Here is a 19,629-nt window from a genome sequence, read left to right as displayed (position 1 = left end):
ACTTCCTCCTCCCCACTCTATAAGCATCGCACGTCAACTGATCTTTGTCACGAACCCACGGGCGAGTGACACTTGCCCATGACACTGTCATGCTTGATTAGACAGGATTGGGCCTGTTTAATCCGGAGAAAAGAGGACTGAGAGGAGATCTTATTTAATGCATATAAATATCCCCAAGGCAGGTGCCAAGAGGACGGTGCCAGACTCTTTTTGGTGGTGCCCAGCGACAGGACGGGGAGCAGCGGCCACGAACTAAAGCACGGTTAGCCGCACCCCAACATGAGGAAGAACCTCACGTTGAGGGTGGCCGAGCCCTGGGACCGGCTGCCCAGGGAGGCCGTGGGCTCTCCTGTGGAGAGATCCCAGCGGGATTGCACAGGAGGCTCCAAGAGCCGCGTTCCAAGCCCAAGCCCCAGCGGGCGAGCGCGGCCCGGGCAGCGCCGCGGCCGGGGCTGGCCGGGCGCTCGGGGCGTGCCCGGAAGCGGAGGCGGAAGCGGAAGCGGCGCTCGGGGCGGAAGCGGCGGCGGAGGCCGCGGTTCGGGCTCCGCGGGCGGCGGGGCGGCGGCGCTGCGCCACCGGCAGCCGGGCCCGCTCCCGCGCCACTCTCCTCCCGCTCCCTGCCCTCCCCTGCCGCTCCGCCATGGCGGCCAACACCGGCAACCTGCAGGTACAGCGGCGCCGGCCCTGCCCGCGCGGGGCGGGCCCGGCCGGCGGCGGCGGCGGGGGGCGGCGCCGGGAAGGAGCGGGGCCCGGGGTTCCCGGGCCGGGAGTGTCCCGGGGCGCAGGGAGCGCGGACGCCTCTGCTCAGCGGGCCGCGGGCACCGCGGTGGGGGGACTGGGCTCGGGGGGCAGAGCCCACGGGGTCAGCCCTCCTCGTCCCGGGGAGGGCGTCCCAGCCCCGCGGGACACGGGCAGCGAGGCCTGGTGCTCGCCCGGGAAGCGCTGTTGCCTCTTGTGCTCGGGACGCGTGGCTTGGCTTGTGTTGCCGTAAGGCTCCTGGTGGCTGTAGGAAGCCCTTGCCTGCTCTGCTGTTCCGCTTGTGTGAACCCTCGGCTGCGGGGGTGCGATCGGTGCTGAGGCTGGCCGGCGAAACAGACCCCGAAGTGAAATAACTGCGTTCCAAAGAGCCCCTTTTTCTCTTCGGCTGTTTGAACCGTGATCGTTTCTGTATGCGGTGTTTACACTGGCAGTGTGATGTTTGCATTGGCAAAGCTGGAGGAGATGTTACAGGGTTTATAATAAGCAGAAGAATGACACCACTTTAAACTAACATTCTTTCCTTGGGGGATGTTCATCAAACTATAAGCCTATGGCCGATAAACGTAGTTTGTGCCTTAGGCATAGTTAGAGCTGGTCATCTATGCCCTAGTTCATACAGCTTTCTAATAATGATTTTCTGTTTGATAGCAGTGATGTTCTTCACAGTAACAGGCTAAGGTGCAGCTGATGTAATGAAGTATTAGAGCTGAGAATCTAATAGCCAGGTAATAGTCTTTGGCTGTTTACAAAAAGAGAGTGTAGCAAAACCAGGCAGTACATGATGCAGACTTTTGCCGATTTCAGAGCAACAGGTTTGTGACATGCCCTGTTTTCTCACCGTTCTGTTTTAGCACACGATCTTTGACATTTATTCTTTGGAATTAATGTCACCTGTCTTTCTTATACTGAATCCAGGAATTACTGGGCTATCCCATAGTAATTAAAGTCGCTAATGAGACTTAAGAACTTTAATATGAAAATAACATTTTGGGGGGTTAATTTTTGCTCTGTTGCTAGATTTGAATGGTGCACAGATATGCGTAAGGGAGTCAGCATAAAATGGGCAGCAAGGAGGTAGCTGTCCATTCATACCTGGGAAACTGCTCTTGAGCTCCCAGCCTCTCCAAGAAGGAAAGACTTAGCTTCTGTTCCAAAGAAACAGATGTTAAAGTGCTCCAGCACTTGCCACAACAGAGCCATAGTCTGTTTAATTGGTTCATTGCTTTTAAATACCTTTAATGTCAAGTAGATCTGTTGAGATGATCTTTGCTTCCAAGACATCAACACAAAGCAATAGAATGCAAGATTTTGCTGTTTTTTTCATGGCTATTGTTTACTAGCTTTGTTCTGCCTGAAACAGCAGAGTGTAGGTAGTGGCAAGAATATCTGTACTGGAATGTCTAATGGAAACTCCTTGCTGCAGCTCAAACTCTCAACATTGCTCCCTGGCGTTACATAATCATCCTGAGCAATGCTTAGGAAAGGGAACCACATGGGAAAAAATAGATGAAGGATTATAGACTATTTAGTTGGTGTTGGTTAACTGGCTGACTGCTTATTTTCAACTTACATGAGCCAGTGGTCAAAATGACAGTTTTAATTGTCTGGAAATGGTATGGCCATTCCAAGGAGTAAAGTGTAATAAAAAGTAATAAGCACTTAGGAGTGAGCAACGGAATAGTGGTGATACAATAAATCCACAAGGCAGTGTGTGCTTAGATCTCAGTCAGATTTACTTGAAAATAACTGAACAAATAAAGTAAAAATCCATTCATAGTTTCTCATAGAACTCTTTGATGCTTGAGATTTGGGTATGTTCTCTGTCTGTTTTGAGCTTTTTTTCTCCTCTCCCACTGGAATGATAATTAGAATTTCTCACTAAGATATCAAGAGTCTGAATCCTCCTGGAGAAGCCAAGCAACTGGTCTTTGAAGATGTCTCCCAGCATAATGTTTGAAGAGTGATAGTGCTAGTTTCAGTGGTTGTAATCAGCTACTTCCTGTATTGACTTTGCTGTTTACAGGGTTTACTGATGTCATCAGTCATAGGATCATAGAATTGTTTAGGCTGGAAAAGATTTGAGTCCAGCCATTAACCCAGCGCTGTCAAGTGCACCCCTGAACCATGCCTTAAAACAGCATATCTGTATCATAGTTCAAAGTTTCTATGTCTGTAATAAAAAAACCCCAAGCCTTACAATGGATTTCCAGATTTTTTCATAATAAGTGCAAGAGTTTGGCAAGACAGACTGCATAGTAGTAGTAGTAGTTCCAGCTTAGTACACAGAAACTTCTTCTCACGTGTGCTTTTTTGTGTGCTAGTAAATTTCAGCAGGTTGTAAATCATGCTGTTCATAAAAGGATGGAAATATTGTGTTTTGTACAAAACACTACCTATGACAATCAATTGCCTTCAACTCTGAGGGGATAAATGTTGAGGAGCAGAAAAACTGGCCATCAAATGACAGTAACAGCTTAAATGGTCTCTGATCATGGAAAATGCTCTTGTACAGCAATTAATTATTTGTTTGTGTTACAGAAAGCAATAGACCTTGCTAGCAAGGCAGCACAAGAAGATAAAGCAGGAAACTATGAGGAAGCCTTCCGCTTGTACCAACATGCCGTGCAGTATTTTATCCATGTTGTTAAATGTAAGTGTGATGTGTTGGATGATTAAGTAAAGTTTAGTCGTCAGATTGCACAAGAGTATTCTCTTATGTTGACATCAGTATTTAAATTTTTGCCCTCGTCAACAGTTGATACTTGCTAATTGTAGTTTGACTGAGGTCATATATTTTTCAGCTTTTACCTTTACTGTGTTGTGTGCTTGCTCCGTTCTTGTAAGAAATTAGATTATTTTTTACTTGTGTTTTGTTTTAGGTTTTTTTAAGACAGGAGGCAGGTGTTTGCTGTCTCTCCTCTGGACTTTTGTAGCAGTGTTTCAAGCTGGCCACTGCACGAGGAAATATGACAATAAGTACAGGGATCCCTGTATTTCTGTTGTGCTGAAAACCATGTTACACATGAAGTCTTTGCTGTATCTGCAGAGTGCTTTTTGCTCCTTTAATTCATGCTGCTTGCCCTTCTAAAGTCTCTCTGCTGACATTTTTTGCTCCTTAATGTCATAGTCTTGCTGTTTATCTTGGCCAAGAAAATGTATGAGATGGACTTGTATGTAACAATTTTTCTTCAGTTTCCATCTTCTCATTACTTTATGCCTTTTCCCACTGCTGTGTACCTTTTGTGCCACATTCAGTGTTTGTATGCAAGGAGTGGGCTTTCTTAATGTGGGTACAGCCCTAGTGTAAGTGGGCTAGGGTTGCTTGCCTGACAAAAGTACACTTACAGATCTTCATTATTTGAAAAAAATAGTTTTCTTTATAGTCCTTTATTATTAGGATAATCTGTGTTTATCACTTCCTGTCCATTTGAATCTCAGAGACTTTCTCAGAATATCGCTTTATATGCTTTTAACAAAACTGATGTACTTTTGGAAACTTAGCTCAAAAACCTGACATGTTAAATTTCGATTGTTGGTTTGAAATACTGTAATAGTGATTATGAGAACAGCGTGGCTGTTGAAACACACTTAATTCTTTCAGATGTTTTATGTAATGTTTCTTTATCTTTTAAAATTAGCAGGCTATGGAAGAATCAAGTATGGTTCTAAATAAAAATTGCCTAGCACAAGCAGCTTCTTGATCAGCTATTTTAGAAAAGCAGTTATTAAGGCAATGTCTAGCAGCTTGAAAGGTTGACAGAAAAGCTTCCACTGCTGATGTCCTTAATCTTTTACAGTCAAATTTTAAGCCAAGGCAATGTTCAGGTGAATATTTGATTTCTGTTACATGATGACATTCTTCTGGTCAGTTCATTCCAAGGTATAATGGAAAAACAAGTAGTTGAGATGTTTGGTTATGTTGTGAGCCCTGAGAGAGGTGTATTGATAAGAGATAAAGAAGACAGATCTTTAGTCTTGTTTTTTGATCGATGCACTTGTGTTTTGCTGTTAACAAAGAATTGTTTATCTTCAAACTCTTAGATGAAGCACAGGGTGATAAAGCAAAACAAAGCATTAGAGCAAAATGTACCGAATACTTGGACCGAGCAGAAAAGCTGAAAGAATATCTGAAAAAGAGAGAAAAAACTGCACCAAAACCAGTTAAAGAGTCTGGTCCTGCTGAAGGAAAAGGGTATGTTTTTGGAGAAGGTAAAGCAAAATAATTGCTGAACTCAGTTTATTCCAAACTTCAGCTATTCAAAGATAATTTTAACTTGTGTTTCTGAAATGCTTCAGATGACTACGAATGCTGAAGTACAGTGTACTAATAAAAATAATTTGAATTACAATCACAAGCATTTCTGTGCTTGTTTACTGAAATGTGAACATTTGCCTGGGAAGTTCACTGAAGAATGAAAGCTGTTCAGACGAACAGCTGAATCCAATGATTTTTGGATTTAATGGCAAGGAGACTGATGACCTTTAAAGGCTTTCTGCATTTAAATACTTAGTAACTAGAAAATTATTTCAGACTGGTAATTACTGGGGTTACTGAGTATGATCTGTCTCATACTTGATAAGAGATGAAAAGCCCTATGTAAAGTTGTGTAAGGTGGACTGAATCCTCCCAGTGTTTGGTCTCTCCACTGCTTCACTTCTCATAGATTTGTTTCTCGCTTTACATAGCAGAGCGTTGAACAAGCAGAGCCACCCAAACAAGCCCAGCCTCTTTTGCATTTGCTACTCCCTTTATGGGGATAGGAGAGAGGAAGGATTCAGGATTATACCTTCTGGTGGGACTGCCCTTTATAGGAGTCCTGAACAGCTAAAGTTGCTCAGTCGTCTCTTAAAACTTCACCTGATTTTCAGTCTTTTTCAGTGTCTGCTCATCTTATCAGCCTTGTTTTTTGAGCTGTACCATCTTCTGCTTATTTATAATAGAAAGAAATGGTAATACCATGAAAGCTACATGTATTTTCATTACCTCCACTCCAAGTGTTCCCTCTCTAGTCTCTTTTCCTTTAACTTCCCGTTTCCTTTGTTCTGATGAGAGTTTCATAGTACTAGATGGAACTAGACAAATTGCATGTCCAGATAGAGAAGTGCCTATGTCTACAAACAAACCATTCCAGCACCTCTGTGTTGCTGGACATAGGGGCTGTGTTTCCTAAAAGCTGGCTCAAAGCACATAGAAGTGTGTTAAGAGGGCTCAGACCCATAAGAGGAAGTAGAAATGGCAAAGGAGGCTGAATTTGAAAAGAAAAAAATCACAGAAAGTGTACTTCTGCTTTTCTACAATCATATAAACCTGTAGAGGGTCTGAAAGCATCTCAGTATTTCTTTCATTCCTCAGCCTGATGGGTTTTCTGCTTTTTGCATTCTGATTTTTATGCTAAGACAGAAGTCTGTCTTACTGTATTTCAACATTTTGTTTCCTAATCAGGAATGACAGTGATGGGGAAGGAGAATCAGAGGACCCTGAAAAAAAGAAGCTACAGAATCAACTTCAAGGTAATTTAAAGCATCTTTTTTTTATACAGGGATTACTTCAGTCAAGCAAGTTCCTATATTTTTACCGTCTAATTTTTATGGATAACTTAATGTCTGTAAGTGGCTCAGCTAGTATGTAATCTTCATGTGCAAAAGCATAGTCTTTATGAAAGTAAAAGGACTTGTGTGCCATGAACTTACACAGTGACTATATTTAAATGTATCTCCTGCACCCTACGCTTCAAGTTAAAATTGTATCACCTATCAGGCTAGCATTTTCCAACAGAAATTGCAAAATCCCAGGTAGCTATTGGCTAAACATCTAGTATATTTTACTCTGAAGTGCAGTAGCATGTTTCCTAGAGGCTAAGGAAATGATGATACAAACATTTAGTGTAAGCAGGACTGTTTTCACAAAAAGACTGGTATTCATGTTTAGGAGTAAGAAACATAGATTCTTGCCCATTTATAATAACAGGCAGCATTTTCTTACATGGAGTGATGATGCCGTCCCAGTTCAGTAGCATAGTTCGGGTTTTTGCACTCAAATACAGAACACAGTCAGTGAAGCAATGTATAGCAGCTTCCAACAGTTTGGTGTGCAGTAAAAAGGGAGCTTTTTGGTATTTATTTCCTTTTAATAATGAACTGTTCAGAACTTCCCTACTAGAAGGTGCTTATGGATCTGAAGAAACCTTGTTGTTCTCCTGGTTTTGACTGTAACAAAGACCAAAAGCACGTACCAGATCTTGCGCCTGTGTAATTTCAGGAGCTGTTATATCACCATTGGAAACTGTAGTGTGCTTTTTCTACTTCTCTGCACGTTATTTAATCCTATGCACAGTTATAAGAGACAGTTCTATGTTTTTTTAAAAGTGACAGAAAATTGATGAGCATTGAACTCCTATTCTCTCTCTCACTATACAGACTTCATTTCTTCCCACGTGAATCTGACCTCAGATAGTAGAAGTAGTGGCTAGGATTACAAGATCTAATATTATAGATCTAATAATCTATTACTACTTGAGTTCCAAGTTTTCCCATCTAGAAGTAGCTGAGACAGAATTTTTAGCATGTCAGATTAACCAGTCTGAAGAGAAGGCTGAATTACAGCTCAGTTGGCTGAACTCATTCACTGAGGAAGATGAGACTTAGTGCAAAACTTTGAACGTGTCTTGATTAAGAAAATGCTTCTACAGCTAAACAGGATTCATATAACCTTTCTGATGCTTTTAGCCCTAGCTCTCAAACCTCTTTTCTATTAGATGATCCATTTGTTTCCTGCATGTCTGCAGATACCAAGAAATTACTTCATCTGCTGGAGAATCTTAAAATATCCTGAGCTAGTGTAGCTACATTGTTTAAAATTAAATTTCAAATTTTTTGGGAAGTGCAGTGATTTAGTTATGAGATGGTGCCAGGACTTCTACTAACACAAATGTTCTTGTTATCCATGGTTTATTTTGGTAAAAAACTGTGACAGATTTCTGTAAAAATAACATCTATTTGACTAATGGAATTCAGTGCTCCTATCATCTTAGAAATGCCTTGTTTTTATTCACTATAGACATGGGCATGGATTTCTTTTTTCACCAAATGGAATTTATTGTAATTGTGAAAAGATACGTACCTCACTAACTTAGACAATCTTTTCTTACAGGAGCAATTGTTATGGAGAGACCAAATGTCAAATGGAGTGATGTCGCTGGCCTCGAAGGTGCCAAAGAGGCACTTAAAGAAGCAGTCATCCTTCCCATTAAATTTCCACACCTGTTTACAGGTCAGGATTAGAGCATTTATTTACTATTGGCAGTCAGGACTGGCACTGGGGCCTGTGCAGTGTGTTGTACCAATGCATCACAGACTCAAGCTGATCTCTTAACAAAAGATTTTGATCTGTCTGACAGAAGTCTCATGGGCAGATGCGGAAAACCTCCAAGCACCCTAAAGAAGCACAATAGTCTTTTCAAAACTACTGGTTTCTCTCTTGCAGGAAAGAGGACACCCTGGAGGGGAATTCTCCTATTTGGACCACCAGGAACAGGAAAGTCTTATTTAGCAAAAGCTGTGGCAACAGAAGCAAACAACTCTACCTTCTTCTCAGTATCTTCATCTGACCTTGTTTCAAAATGGTTAGGTGAAAGTGAAAAGTAAGTTGGAGTTGCCAGAGATCCAGGAAATATTGTCAAGAAGAAATTTTTATAAAATTAGATAAGTTGCCATAAAGAATTTAAGAGAATGGTCTTGTCTTTTTGAAAACAAATTATAAGTGTTTCCATGCTTCATGCTACAGTGCCATGTAAAGATACCATTATATGCTGCATTTTGAGAAACTCTCTTCAGTGCTCAGAAAGATTTTGGGAGCACCACAGAGCTCATGATAACTCTTCATTTGTTACTGTGTGATGTATGAAGAAGACCAGGAAGCCAGAAGACCATGAGTGACATGTTGGCTGCAGTCTAGAAGTCCAGGAATTTGTCCATCTAGTCTTCCAAAAGAGATTTCCTGTATTAATTAAAAGCTCTGGGTTTATAGGGAAAGGATTTTCATATAATGATAAGCATACTTGTCATAACCATGATTTAATAGTTTGAAGTGTAGGACAACTGAGCAACACTATTTAAAGCTGATAGAATGAGAAAGAAAGGCTATTAGATAAAATGTTTGAAGTGAGTTATTTTTTTCCCAGAAAGCTGGAAACCTTAAGCTGCTTTTCTTCTGTTGCAAAAGGAATACAGAACTGGAGACTAGCTTGGCATTAGATTTTATGCTTGACTTCATTTGAGACTATTGCCTGAGATTTAGTGCTGTAATATGAAGAATTTCCCAGCATGTTCCTATTTATTTTTCTTTTATAAACTAGTAAAGTGTGTTCATGAGAGATGGCTAGGAGTATATGGGTGTTTGGTTTAGGTTGTTTTGTTTATTTGATTTGAAACCAGTACTTCTTGTAATACAAAAATTATTTAGTAAGTAAAGTTGTATAAAGTAAAGATACATGTTATTTCTTACAAAACCTCTAGAATTAATTTAAGTTAGAAAAGTTTAGATAAAGCTTTCTTCTTTTGAATCATTCTAAATTGGTGGTTTTGTATAGTCCAGGCTGTCATGTAGAAGTGTAAACTGAAAAAGGGCTTTATCTTGCAAAATCATGCCTGGAGCACTCTATTTATTTTTTTTATTATTATTATTCTGAGTGCTCTCATTCAGTGTAATTCTGAGTTGTGGAGCTGGAAGAATGTTGTGTCTTTGAGTAGCTTTATGCTGCTTTAATGCTTTTTTCCCCTTGCTTTCTCTAAAGGAAAATACTGTATCACAATCTGAAGTTATGTGTTTCTGCTGTTGTAATTATTAATATAGCTGAAGCTGTTTCCTTCTTTAAGATTAGTGAAAAACTTGTTCCAGCTTGCCAGAGAAAACAAACCTTCTATCATCTTCATTGATGAGATAGATTCCCTCTGTGGGTCAAGAAGTGAAAATGAAAGCGAGGCTGCTAGACGGATAAAAACAGAATTTCTAGTCCAGATGCAAGGTAAGTTTATTTGGTTTCCAAAATCAGAGAAATTAAGACATGTATTTTTAAGTGTAACTTGCATTAGAATACTGAAATTGTCTGCAGTTCCACCCCATTAAATTTTGATGGCTTTTTAAAACAATCTCTGTGTATCATCTAAACTCTGAAATTATTTCTATCCTGATACAGGGGTTGGTGTTGACAATGAAGGAATCCTGGTCTTAGGAGCAACAAACATACCCTGGGTTTTGGATTCTGCTATCAGGAGAAGGTATGATGGCACTTTTTTTATGATGTGCAGTTCACAACTGGTGTGAGTCTTCAGCCAGAGAGTGCTTAAGGTGTTCATCCAGCTCATGTTTGCAGACACCATTAAAGTTCTGCAACTCAATTCCATGAACTAGACATAGTTAAACTGATAGTCACTTGCCCCTTTAGAGAGAGGTAGGTTGTTCAGTTCTGTAGTTTACCTGATTTCTTGGTTTGATGATTATGCTTGAAGAAACAGGAGTTTTCTGCTTGCTTTTTAGTTTTCTAGGGGACTTAGGGGACAAGATAGAAAATACACACCTCAGAAGGGCAAGAGAGGGTAAAGCTTTCCTTTTTAGCTGTGAACAAACTGGTGAGTTTCTTCATGGAAGTGCAACCTTACAAAGAAATGCCATGTTCTTCTACTGGTCAGGCATAACTTGTGATTTTTAACTGCTGTTTTGCAGATAAAGGACTTTTGCAGATACAGGATTGCCTGTACCTGATTATTTGGATTTTCTTTGAGCTGCAGAGCAAACAGAGGACAGATACAGTTATGTGACAAATAGGATTATGTTGTGATGAGGACACAGCTTGGATAATGGCCATTTTTGTTGGCTAAAGAGTAATTGATTTTTTTTGTGACTGACGCTAACTTTTATTTATATACTGAATTCAAGCTGGCCATACCTCAGTTTGATTTGGGGTTGGACCAGGTCACCTCCAGATGTCACTTCTCCTCTGCATGATTCTAGAGTTGTATGAGCCAGATTTAGAAGTGAAGGTATTGCTGAGAATTTCAAGCCATTCTTGAAATTCCACCTTTGGTTGGGATCCACAGTAAAAGACCACATGAACCTGATTAGAGTGTGTTTAGAAGGGGACCTTGAAAATGATCAGGACACCTTTCTTCTGAAGGTGAGTTATAAGAGTGGGGCTGTTCAGCCTGGAGAAGAGAAGGATCCAGAGAGACCTCATTGTGGCCTTTCAGTATATAAAGGGAACTATTAGAAGAGTGGAGAGATGTTCCTTGGTTTTTTTCCCAGGCTTGTAATGCCGGGACAAGGGGGCAGTTGTTCAAACTGAAAGAGGATGGGTTTAGATTGGGCATAAGGAAGAAATTTTTATCATGAGGGTGGTGAGACACTGGCACAGGTTGTCCAGAGAAGCTGTGGATCATTGGAAGTGTTTAAGGCCAGGTTGGATGGGGTTTTGAGTAAGCTGGTCTAGGGGAGGGTCTCCCTGCCTGTGGCAGGGGGATTGGAACTAGACAGTCTTCAAGGTCTCTCTCAACCCAAACCATTTTCTCATTCTCAGCAACATGAAAGAGAAATTCCCTAGCTCTTGCCCACAAGACTTAAAAAAACTTGTACAACAGTGGCTGTACTAAAATTAATTTTTCATGGATTTCAGCCACTTTATCATGTATATGAGGTTTATTGTGTTCAGCAGAATTTGGAATTGCTCTTACTTTGTTGGTGGGAGGTAATCTCCACTCTGAGAACAGATGCTGCTTCAAAGGAGGAACTGCTGTTACCAATATTTTCTTGAGAATTACTTCAAATTTACTTCCATTTATGGTGTTTTCTTAATTTAGTTGGAGACTGTAGAAAGTTGTTGCGTAAACTGGTTATCAGGCAGTTCTTTCTTTGAGTGTGAAATCTGTTCAAATACGCTTTAACACTTAAAGACTTCTTCCTCTCAGTTTTTTTCTTTTAAGACTCAAACTCTACTGGAAAAACGTCAGTCTGGAGAGAGGATTTTGTAATGGAAAGGAAGCAGCACTTATTCTGGATATTAGCTTGTAGTAACTAACCTATTATTTATGAGAACAGGTTGCTGAATACTAGCTTCAAAATTTTTTTTAAAAGTTTGTGGTACTGAAACTGCTTTCTAATATTGCTAGAAGCAAGCTCATTTGCATGAGCTCTTTCCATTGTGCACCTGCATGAGTTAGCATCTTGGGGACGCTTTGTTTTTGTCTTTTTTAAACCAGGTTTGAGAAGCGTATTTATATTCCTTTACCTGAAGACCATGCCAGGGCTGCAATGTTCAAACTTCACCTCGGGTCAACTCCAAATGACTTAAAAGACTCAGATTATCGAGAGCTTGGGAAGAGAACTGATGGCTATTCTGGTGCAGATATAAGCATCATTGTCCGTGATGCACTGATGCAGCCTGTTAGAAAAGTGCAATTGGCGACTCACTTTAAAAAAGTAAGTAGGAATCAAAATTTTTCAAGTTATTTCATCTACGAGAACAGTTTGAATTTGAAAATTCCTTTGGTTTTGGATAATGCTGGATGTTTATGATGTCCCTTTTATTGACTGGGGAGAAGTGTTCTTCCTTTTCCTGTACCTCTCCCCAGTCCTGCCATAGGTCTGGTGGAGCTAATTTTCATGTTCTGACTCTTAATGTCTCTAGAGAGTGTTGAAAGCATTCAGTTTGCTGTTTAAATGGCAATGTTACAGAAGTGCTTTTTTCCTATTTCAAGTTAAGTGGTTCTTAATGTGCTGGAAAAAAAAAGTATCCCTCATCCACTTGAGAACAGATGAATTGTATTTAAGTGCATTCTGTTTACTTGGCATATTTTTCAAACTGAAAAATTAAGGTTCTTGTAGAGTTCTGGAAGAAACATTGAATAAATTATAGTACTTAAGATGCAGCACAACTGAGCAAGGTCTGTGTTTCATTTACACTGCTGTAATGTAAAAACCGGTTTACTTTTACATAGGTACAAAGAGCCAATTCAAACTACATTGTTTGGCTTATGTTCCAGTTACCTCTACATGCTATGTATTGACTTAAGTAACATCTCTTCACAATATTTAAATCTCAGAAACTATGTGCAAAAACCAACTGGCATTCTTTGCCACCAGTCTAAATCTGTTACATCTGGGAATGTCTTTCCCCTGGAGAATTTGCACAGTTTGGCCTTGTTCAGTCAAATTTATTGTTCCCTGAAAACTATTAAACTCTTAAATGGAAAAAAAAAGGAGTGATAGTATCAATGGTTATAATCAGAGTTTAAAATATATACAGTGTGTATCAGTTGAATAAAATTTTATTTTGCTGTGTAGAATATTTTTAAAGTAGACCCGGACTAAAGGTACTTGTTAATATTTTTAGTGCAAAGTTTGATATTTACAGAATGTTTTTTGGGTGAAGGTGGGTCAGGATTTTCTGCAGAGGTGCTAATTGCTGTAAAAGGAAGCTTTAATTTGTTGTTTTTTAAAAGAGCAGGTGTGGTAGGAAAAACTTCAGATCCTAAGGTGTCGAGTACCATGTATGTTGTGTTGGCAGCAGGTCTTTGTCATCTCAGTTACAATTAACAGTTTTTTTACCAGTATCTCAACCTGACATAAAAGGGTTAAGGGCCCTGAACTGAACAGCTACACTCACTTTGAAAATAGACTCTTTTTTTTTCCATGTGTTTTCTTCCAATGAATTCATTCAGCTTAAGATTTAAAGAGAAAGACACACTTAAATCCAGTATGGTCCAGAATATGAGAGGGCAGGAAATTTAATTTCTGGGGACACTCACAGTAACAATGTAATGTAAACTGTATTTGTTGATAAATAAACAGTGACTTTGATGTATCAAGGATTTTCTAGATGGTTCCTTCCCTTAAGCAGTGATGTCTGAAGTATTTATCTGTTGTTAACTTTACATGAGAATGGCATTTCCGGCTAAAGGGCTGTTGGGTTTTAGTGTTTGGTTCAAATTTGGAACAATCTGAGGTATGTTCCAGCTCGCCATGGAGCAATGAAATAACCTCAGTTGTCACTGTTTGTGGAACAACTTCAAAAGCGCTTCTTGCATCTTAACTATTTTTGCTCAAGAAAATAAAAAATGGAAGGAAAAAACCCAAAAGTGCGATGCTTTGAATGCTCTGACATGAGCCAAGTTGATTCCACTTGTATTGTTAATGCTTTAATTGGATGTGATTTGGTGTTTTTGTAAGCAAAAATCTTAGCGTTATTATTTGCATTATAACAGACGACTTGCCTCAGTTCAGCAGAGTTTTCCTCAGTTGTCAGTAATTAACTGTAAACCTTTCCTTGCCGCATGTGATAATGCAGGTTTGCCGGAGTGCATTTTGAATATGACAATCTGCTCCCCAGCCTCTTGCTGTAAATACAGCTTGGAGCAGCAAACGCAGTAGTGTCCACAGCCAGTTAGTGTGGTGTCCTTTAGCCCCTGGGTATGCCGCGGGTTGCCGTGGGTGTGCGGGGCTGCGGGGAGCAGCGAGGGAAGGCACACGCGGGGCGGTGTGCTGCGCACCGCGAACAGATGCGCGGGCCGTGGGTCCGTCCGTCTGGCTGGGCGGGGGAGATGGTGCCGTGTTCTCCCGCTAGGGCGCGCTGCTTTCCGCGGAGCGCTGCCCAGGTGGCGCCGGGAAACTTTCTGGGACACTGGGAATGCGGGATGTCAGAGCGGAAAGCACCGGGAAGCTTTTAGAGGGCTGTTAACTAGCGATGAATGAACTCCTGGAGTGACCAGGGACCAGGAAGGGTGGTCTTCACCAAGCAGATTTCCTGCCGTGTCAGTTTTCCGCAGAAATCCTCAGCCTTGAGAGGATGTGGCTTCTGGGATTTGACCTGATGTGAATTTAAGTATCTGGCTACAGCTGCGGGTTTTCAGAGTGAATAACACCAGTACGCTTGTACAATTTCTCTTTCACAGGACATATGTTCCCAATGGGTAGGGCATCTGCATAAAATCAAGAAATGGTTTTTGCTTGGGATGCTGTTTGGCTTCTGGTTTCTGTCTTCAAAATAATAACTCCCATAAACTGAGTGTTTTCTTATTTTTAGGTAAAAGGACCATCAGTGTCTAATCCAAATACGATGGTAGATTTATTCACCCCTTGCTCTCCAGGTGATCCTGAAGCCATAGAAATGACATGGATGGAGGTCCCAGGTGATAAATTACTGGAGCCTAGAGTTTCCATGGTAGGTATTCCTTGTAGCATTTCTTTCTTATTTTACAGAACTCTGAAAAGACTTTAAGATAAAGAGTCTTTTTCAGGACAATTGGATGTTTGTTTTCAGAAATGCTGGGCATACCAGATAACATTTGAACTCTCAATACAAATCACTACAGTATGGCATGCTATGAAAAAGACAGCTGTCTATCCCTGATAAGCACTTCTTATTCTTGTCTGCTGGCATGCAGCTGCCATCCTTTCATCCATAGACAGTATCTGCCTCTTGCACTGTTCTTTCACTTGGCTTTTAGTCATTCAAAACCTTTAGGGTTCCTGCACCATGGCACTTTCTTCTCATCACTGTGGCATTAATACTGGGAAATGGAAAATTACATTCACTGTAAATTAGGAAGTGATATGCTATAGGTAAATATTGTCCTTCTATTGCCCAAATACAAGTATAAAACCAAAATGTTAAGAAGATTTTGGATATAATGGTAGTTTAGGTTTAAATTCATCATAGGTGATACAGCTCTTTCTGCTGTTTTCTTTGCACATATGAAAATACTTGCTTTGGCCTAGGGAATAAAATATGTAAGACATTTTTCAATTTGAGATCACTGTATAAGAAAAAAATAATTGCTGGACACTCATTCTGTATTTTGTATTTAAGTAAAAAGTTTGTGGGAAGCACTTAATAACAAATCTGTGTTCCTGTAGTTTCGTGTGTGCAGAGTCCTGTAAGGAATAAAAGAAATCAGTGTGATCGTGGGTTTCACAGGCAATGCTTTGAAAATAGAACCATCACTGTATTTCAGGAAAGAATTTACTGTGTGTATTTGCATACTGAGGAAGCAGAAGAGGATTTATGCAGGTGCAGGCCTGCCCTAAAACTTCTCTCTGCATGGTCTAATTGGATTTTTAATCAGTCTTTCCTGGAATTAAAGACAGCAGTTCCTTGTGTGCCCCTAATGGTAGCTCAACTCTGGTGCATTACAGGCAGATGTTTCAGTGTCCAAAATAAGTTCCTGTCTCTAAAACATAAGGCTTTAATTCTTTTTGAGCAGGGTGCCTCTGGTCTGATGAGAGAAATATCAGTTGTGGAGAACCATTATACTAAATTCTGGATTTTACCTGTAATTTTATAGCAATATGAGGTGCTGGGCATCTACTATTTTCAGTTGCCCTTGGCTGGGAATTGATTCGTTTTCTTTACCCTTTTTATTCATAGTGTATTTTAATTGCTGCTTCCAACTTCATAGGCCTATGATTTTTTTTCTAAATTTCATTTCCTAGCATCTAAATATTTATCTAGGAAATTTACTGAGTTGAAGGGACAGAAATTACCAATCAGGAGCAGTAAAACTTCGCTAGAGATGAATCACAGACTGCTGTTCTACATTGCTGGACTGTGAAGAGTACATGGGAACGTCTTATTATTTTCCACCTAATCTGCTGTAGTTAATCATGGGTTGAAAATAGTAACTGACCAAAAAAAAAGTTCAGTTCTTTTAAAAAAATAGGTGAATAAAACTTGAATGGATGAGTGGCTTAAACCTAAACCTGAGATTGTGATTTTGTTACTGGAAAACTCATTGACTGTTGTCTGTATTCAAAAGGTTAAAAGACTTCCTCTGTGCAGAAGTATTCAGGCTTAAAGTTTTGTGTTAATAGGAACTTTTTAATGTTTTTTTTAATGCATATTTGTCCTGACAGCAAAATTGCTAGCAGTGGTACTGTACTTGTTTCTGAAAACATGTTTGTTTTTTTTCTGACAGGCTGATATGCTCAGGTCGCTTGCTAGCACAAAACCAACAGTTAATGAACAGGACTTGGAGAAGTTAAAGAAGTTTACAGAAGACTTTGGTCAGGAAGGCTAAACCAAAGATATGTGTGAAGCATTAGAACCTTTTTTTGTTTTTTTTAAGTATTCTTGTGTCTTTATTGATGGCACTTCAAATAAATGCCAATAAAATTACCCCTTTCACACTTTGCAGAAGGAATAGAAGATACCTTTGCAAAGACCCTTAAGCTTTTGTATTGTATTGTTCTCCTCAGATGTCTATTAAATTAATTCTATTGAAAAGTAATACAAAAATACAATTTTTAGGTGAGACAGCAAAGTGATGTGGTAATGTCTAATAAATACTAGAAAGCTTTAAATTACTAGTTCCATATTAGGTGGTATATTAGACCTGGATACCAATGAGTTTTAGGTTTTGACCTTATCTCCCTGTAAGGTCAAAAATCTTTTTAAACGGTAGGAGAGAACATGTTTGTCAGGTGTTTTCAATATCAGTCAATCAGCATATGTATTAATTGCTCTCATTTCATTTAGGAAAATGCAACAAAATTTTCTAATCAAGCATACTGCAAGTGTGGGTTTGCTGTTAAAGTAAGAAAGAAGACACTGGAGGATAAGACTACATGGGCCAGTACTTTGATTAAATATTGATGGACCTGTTATTTGGCTTTTTTTCTGCTATGCTGTGTTAAAATTTTGCCTTAAACAGCAAGCTTTTGTTTTTAACTCTTTACTAGCTGGTACACACTGTCACTATGCAATTTAACACAAGTTTGTTAAATGCAAGTAACTCACAAGGTGTTTTGCTGGCTCTTCTTGGGGGGTTGTTTGGATTTGTTTTATTTGTTGTTTTGGTTTTTAAAATCTGGATTCTCTTCCTGGGGAAGTTTTGACTGAAGGTAGAAAAAAACATTAGTAATGTCCTCTGAGATCCCACATGTTGCAGCTGGCAAGGTATATGTAGTCTTTGGCGAATGTCTGGGTGGTATTTTGGGAAATAGCATACTTCACATGCAAGGAGATTAGAACAGATGTTTTTGCCACGGTCTTTCCAGTGATAAATTAACCCAGAGCCCCACTGGTAACTGTAGCATATAGGTTACATCAGTTTAGTGCTTAAACTGGGAGAGAAAGCTGGCAATTTAGTATAGAAGTAGCACTTCCATTGCTCTTTTTCTGCAGAACTGCAAATGGAGATGTGCCTGAATGTAACTTAAAAACACTACAGCATCATCATTGAGTTTGTGCCTTGTAAGTTTGCACTGGCTGTAGAGATGAAACACCATTAGAATATCTAGAATCCTCTATCTTCCATTACCATTGTACAACTCTATCCTGCAAATGTTTTGTTTAACTTGCATTAAGAGAAATTTGCACATTTTAGGTGTGTATGTTCTATGTACATATGCACAGCTATGATCATCTTTTGATGGGGTTTGGTTTCTTCTCTGTACATATTTTGTGTACTTTATAAATCATAGGATGGGTGGCATTTTCTTAATGTACTTAATGAAGTAAAATGTTGTAGTACAACATCAGCTATGTTATTTGAGTATTTCTTCTATGTTATGTTCAAGTTTTTACTGCTTTATTGTCTTCTTAGACTTTTGTTTCTGTGTTTAATAGCCAAACAAAATAGGTAAATATTCTGTGATCTGCAAGGTGCTGAGTTTTTTTTACTAACATGATGAAACATTTTTTCCAAAATCCTTCAGTTACACAGCTTTACTGTTGTCTTACATCAGAATGTGTAAATGTGAATCAGTGGGCTGCAGATCTTTCTGATATCTTTTGGGAGGATGGCAGGAGAGGGAGTGGGTGAGGGCGGGAATTCCAGTGTAGGTACAGGCAACTATGGTTAGTAAACTTAATCCTTAATTGCAACAAGATGTCGTCTGTAGTTTTCTTTTGTGAACACTTCCGAAGTGAGCCACATACTAGCGTGGTTGTCCTTCAGAGGTTTGAATCCACTGTCTGAAGTATTTATCTCTTGACCTTTTGAAAAATGAGAGTCCTTACTGCAATTCTGCAATCTTAAAATTCTCAGGAACGTTTTGGTTTTTGGTTTATTTTTTCCTTTTTGTGGTAAGCTGATTTGTCTTATGGGCTTCCATATGCTTAACTGTGTAATCTTGTATCTTTAATGCAAAAGAAAAATATACTGTATGTTTTAAATTTACATCTTGCTGCTTGCTCAGATAACATCTGTAACAGAACATTTACTATTTGATGTTGAAAGTTGTTTTTAGAAATATATTCCAAATAAACTTTGCTGCTTAGAATTGCAGCTACAAGGGCAACTTTTTGGTTTGCTGTCTTTGTAAAATAATGATAAATTAATATATATATATATATATATCACCGAGCTTCTTAGCCAAGTTATCCATAGCAGATGATAGCTTAACGAAGAAGCATGTAAAACCACTGTGTAGTTTTCAGTGTTAATTGAAAATACTCTAAATCAAAGAATTAATGAAAGACTGTATTTGCTTTGAATAATCAAAACCTCTGTAAATACTGGACAAATTAGTTGTACATTTTTAATGAGGTCTGATCTTTGGCTGGTTAGCTCACAAATTTTTTTCATACCTTCTGGTGTTACTGCTTACTCTGACTGCAATATGAAAAAATGTAATTTTCCTTCCAGTGTGTAAAACAATTTTTTCAATTAAATCACTTCTGCATATGCTTATGTCCTTCACAGATGGTTTCTTCACAGTGACATTAAGTTTTTGATTTCCTACCATTTGTGGTCTGTGTCTTGATGTACATACTTACAGGGTTAGAATAGCTCAGTAAATCAACTTACATGTTTTCCTACATTCCCTGAATAACATCAAGTTCCAGAGTCGTTTGATTTATGTGTTGCTTTTTTGTTCTT

At 39.4% G+C, this 19,629-nt stretch overlaps 1 protein-coding gene across 1 annotated transcript; it reads left to right on the top strand.

Moving 5' to 3' along the window:
- Positions 1-519: 519 nt before the first annotated feature.
- VPS4B (vacuolar protein sorting 4 homolog B) lies at positions 520-19,048 on the top strand. Its single transcript, XM_021530559.3, has 11 exons — positions 520-667; positions 3,298-3,409; positions 4,801-4,951; positions 6,203-6,270; positions 7,910-8,029; positions 8,243-8,399; positions 9,634-9,782; positions 9,954-10,035; positions 12,010-12,229; positions 14,832-14,969; positions 16,723-19,048. The coding sequence occupies exons 1-11, from the start codon at positions 641-643 to the stop codon at positions 16,822-16,824; spliced, it is 1,326 nt and encodes a 441-aa protein (XP_021386234.1). The 5' UTR covers positions 520-640; the 3' UTR covers positions 16,825-19,048.
- Positions 19,049-19,629: the final 581 nt, after the last annotated feature.

The sequence above is a fragment of the Lonchura striata genome, chromosome 2 (genome assembly GCF_050655825.1).
Source record: "Lonchura striata isolate lonStrDom1 chromosome 2, ASM5065582v1, whole genome shotgun sequence".
In the NCBI taxonomy this organism is placed as follows: Eukaryota; Metazoa; Chordata; class Aves; order Passeriformes; family Estrildidae; genus Lonchura; species Lonchura striata.
The sequence above is the reverse complement of the archived record's forward strand: the minus strand, read 5'-3'. Positions and strand labels throughout refer to the sequence as shown.

Excerpts from the sequence above, each read along its gene's own strand:
- VPS4B (XM_021530559.3), top strand. The coding sequence starts at position 641 with ATGGCGGCCAACACCGGCAACCTGCAG. Across the intron at positions 8,030-8,242 it reads ATTTCCACACCTGTTTACAG|GAAAGAGGACACCCTGGAGG; the intron begins GTCAGGATTAGA and ends TCTCTCTTGCAG. Across the intron at positions 8,400-9,633 it reads TGGTTAGGTGAAAGTGAAAA|ATTAGTGAAAAACTTGTTCC; the intron begins GTAAGTTGGAGT and ends TCCTTCTTTAAG.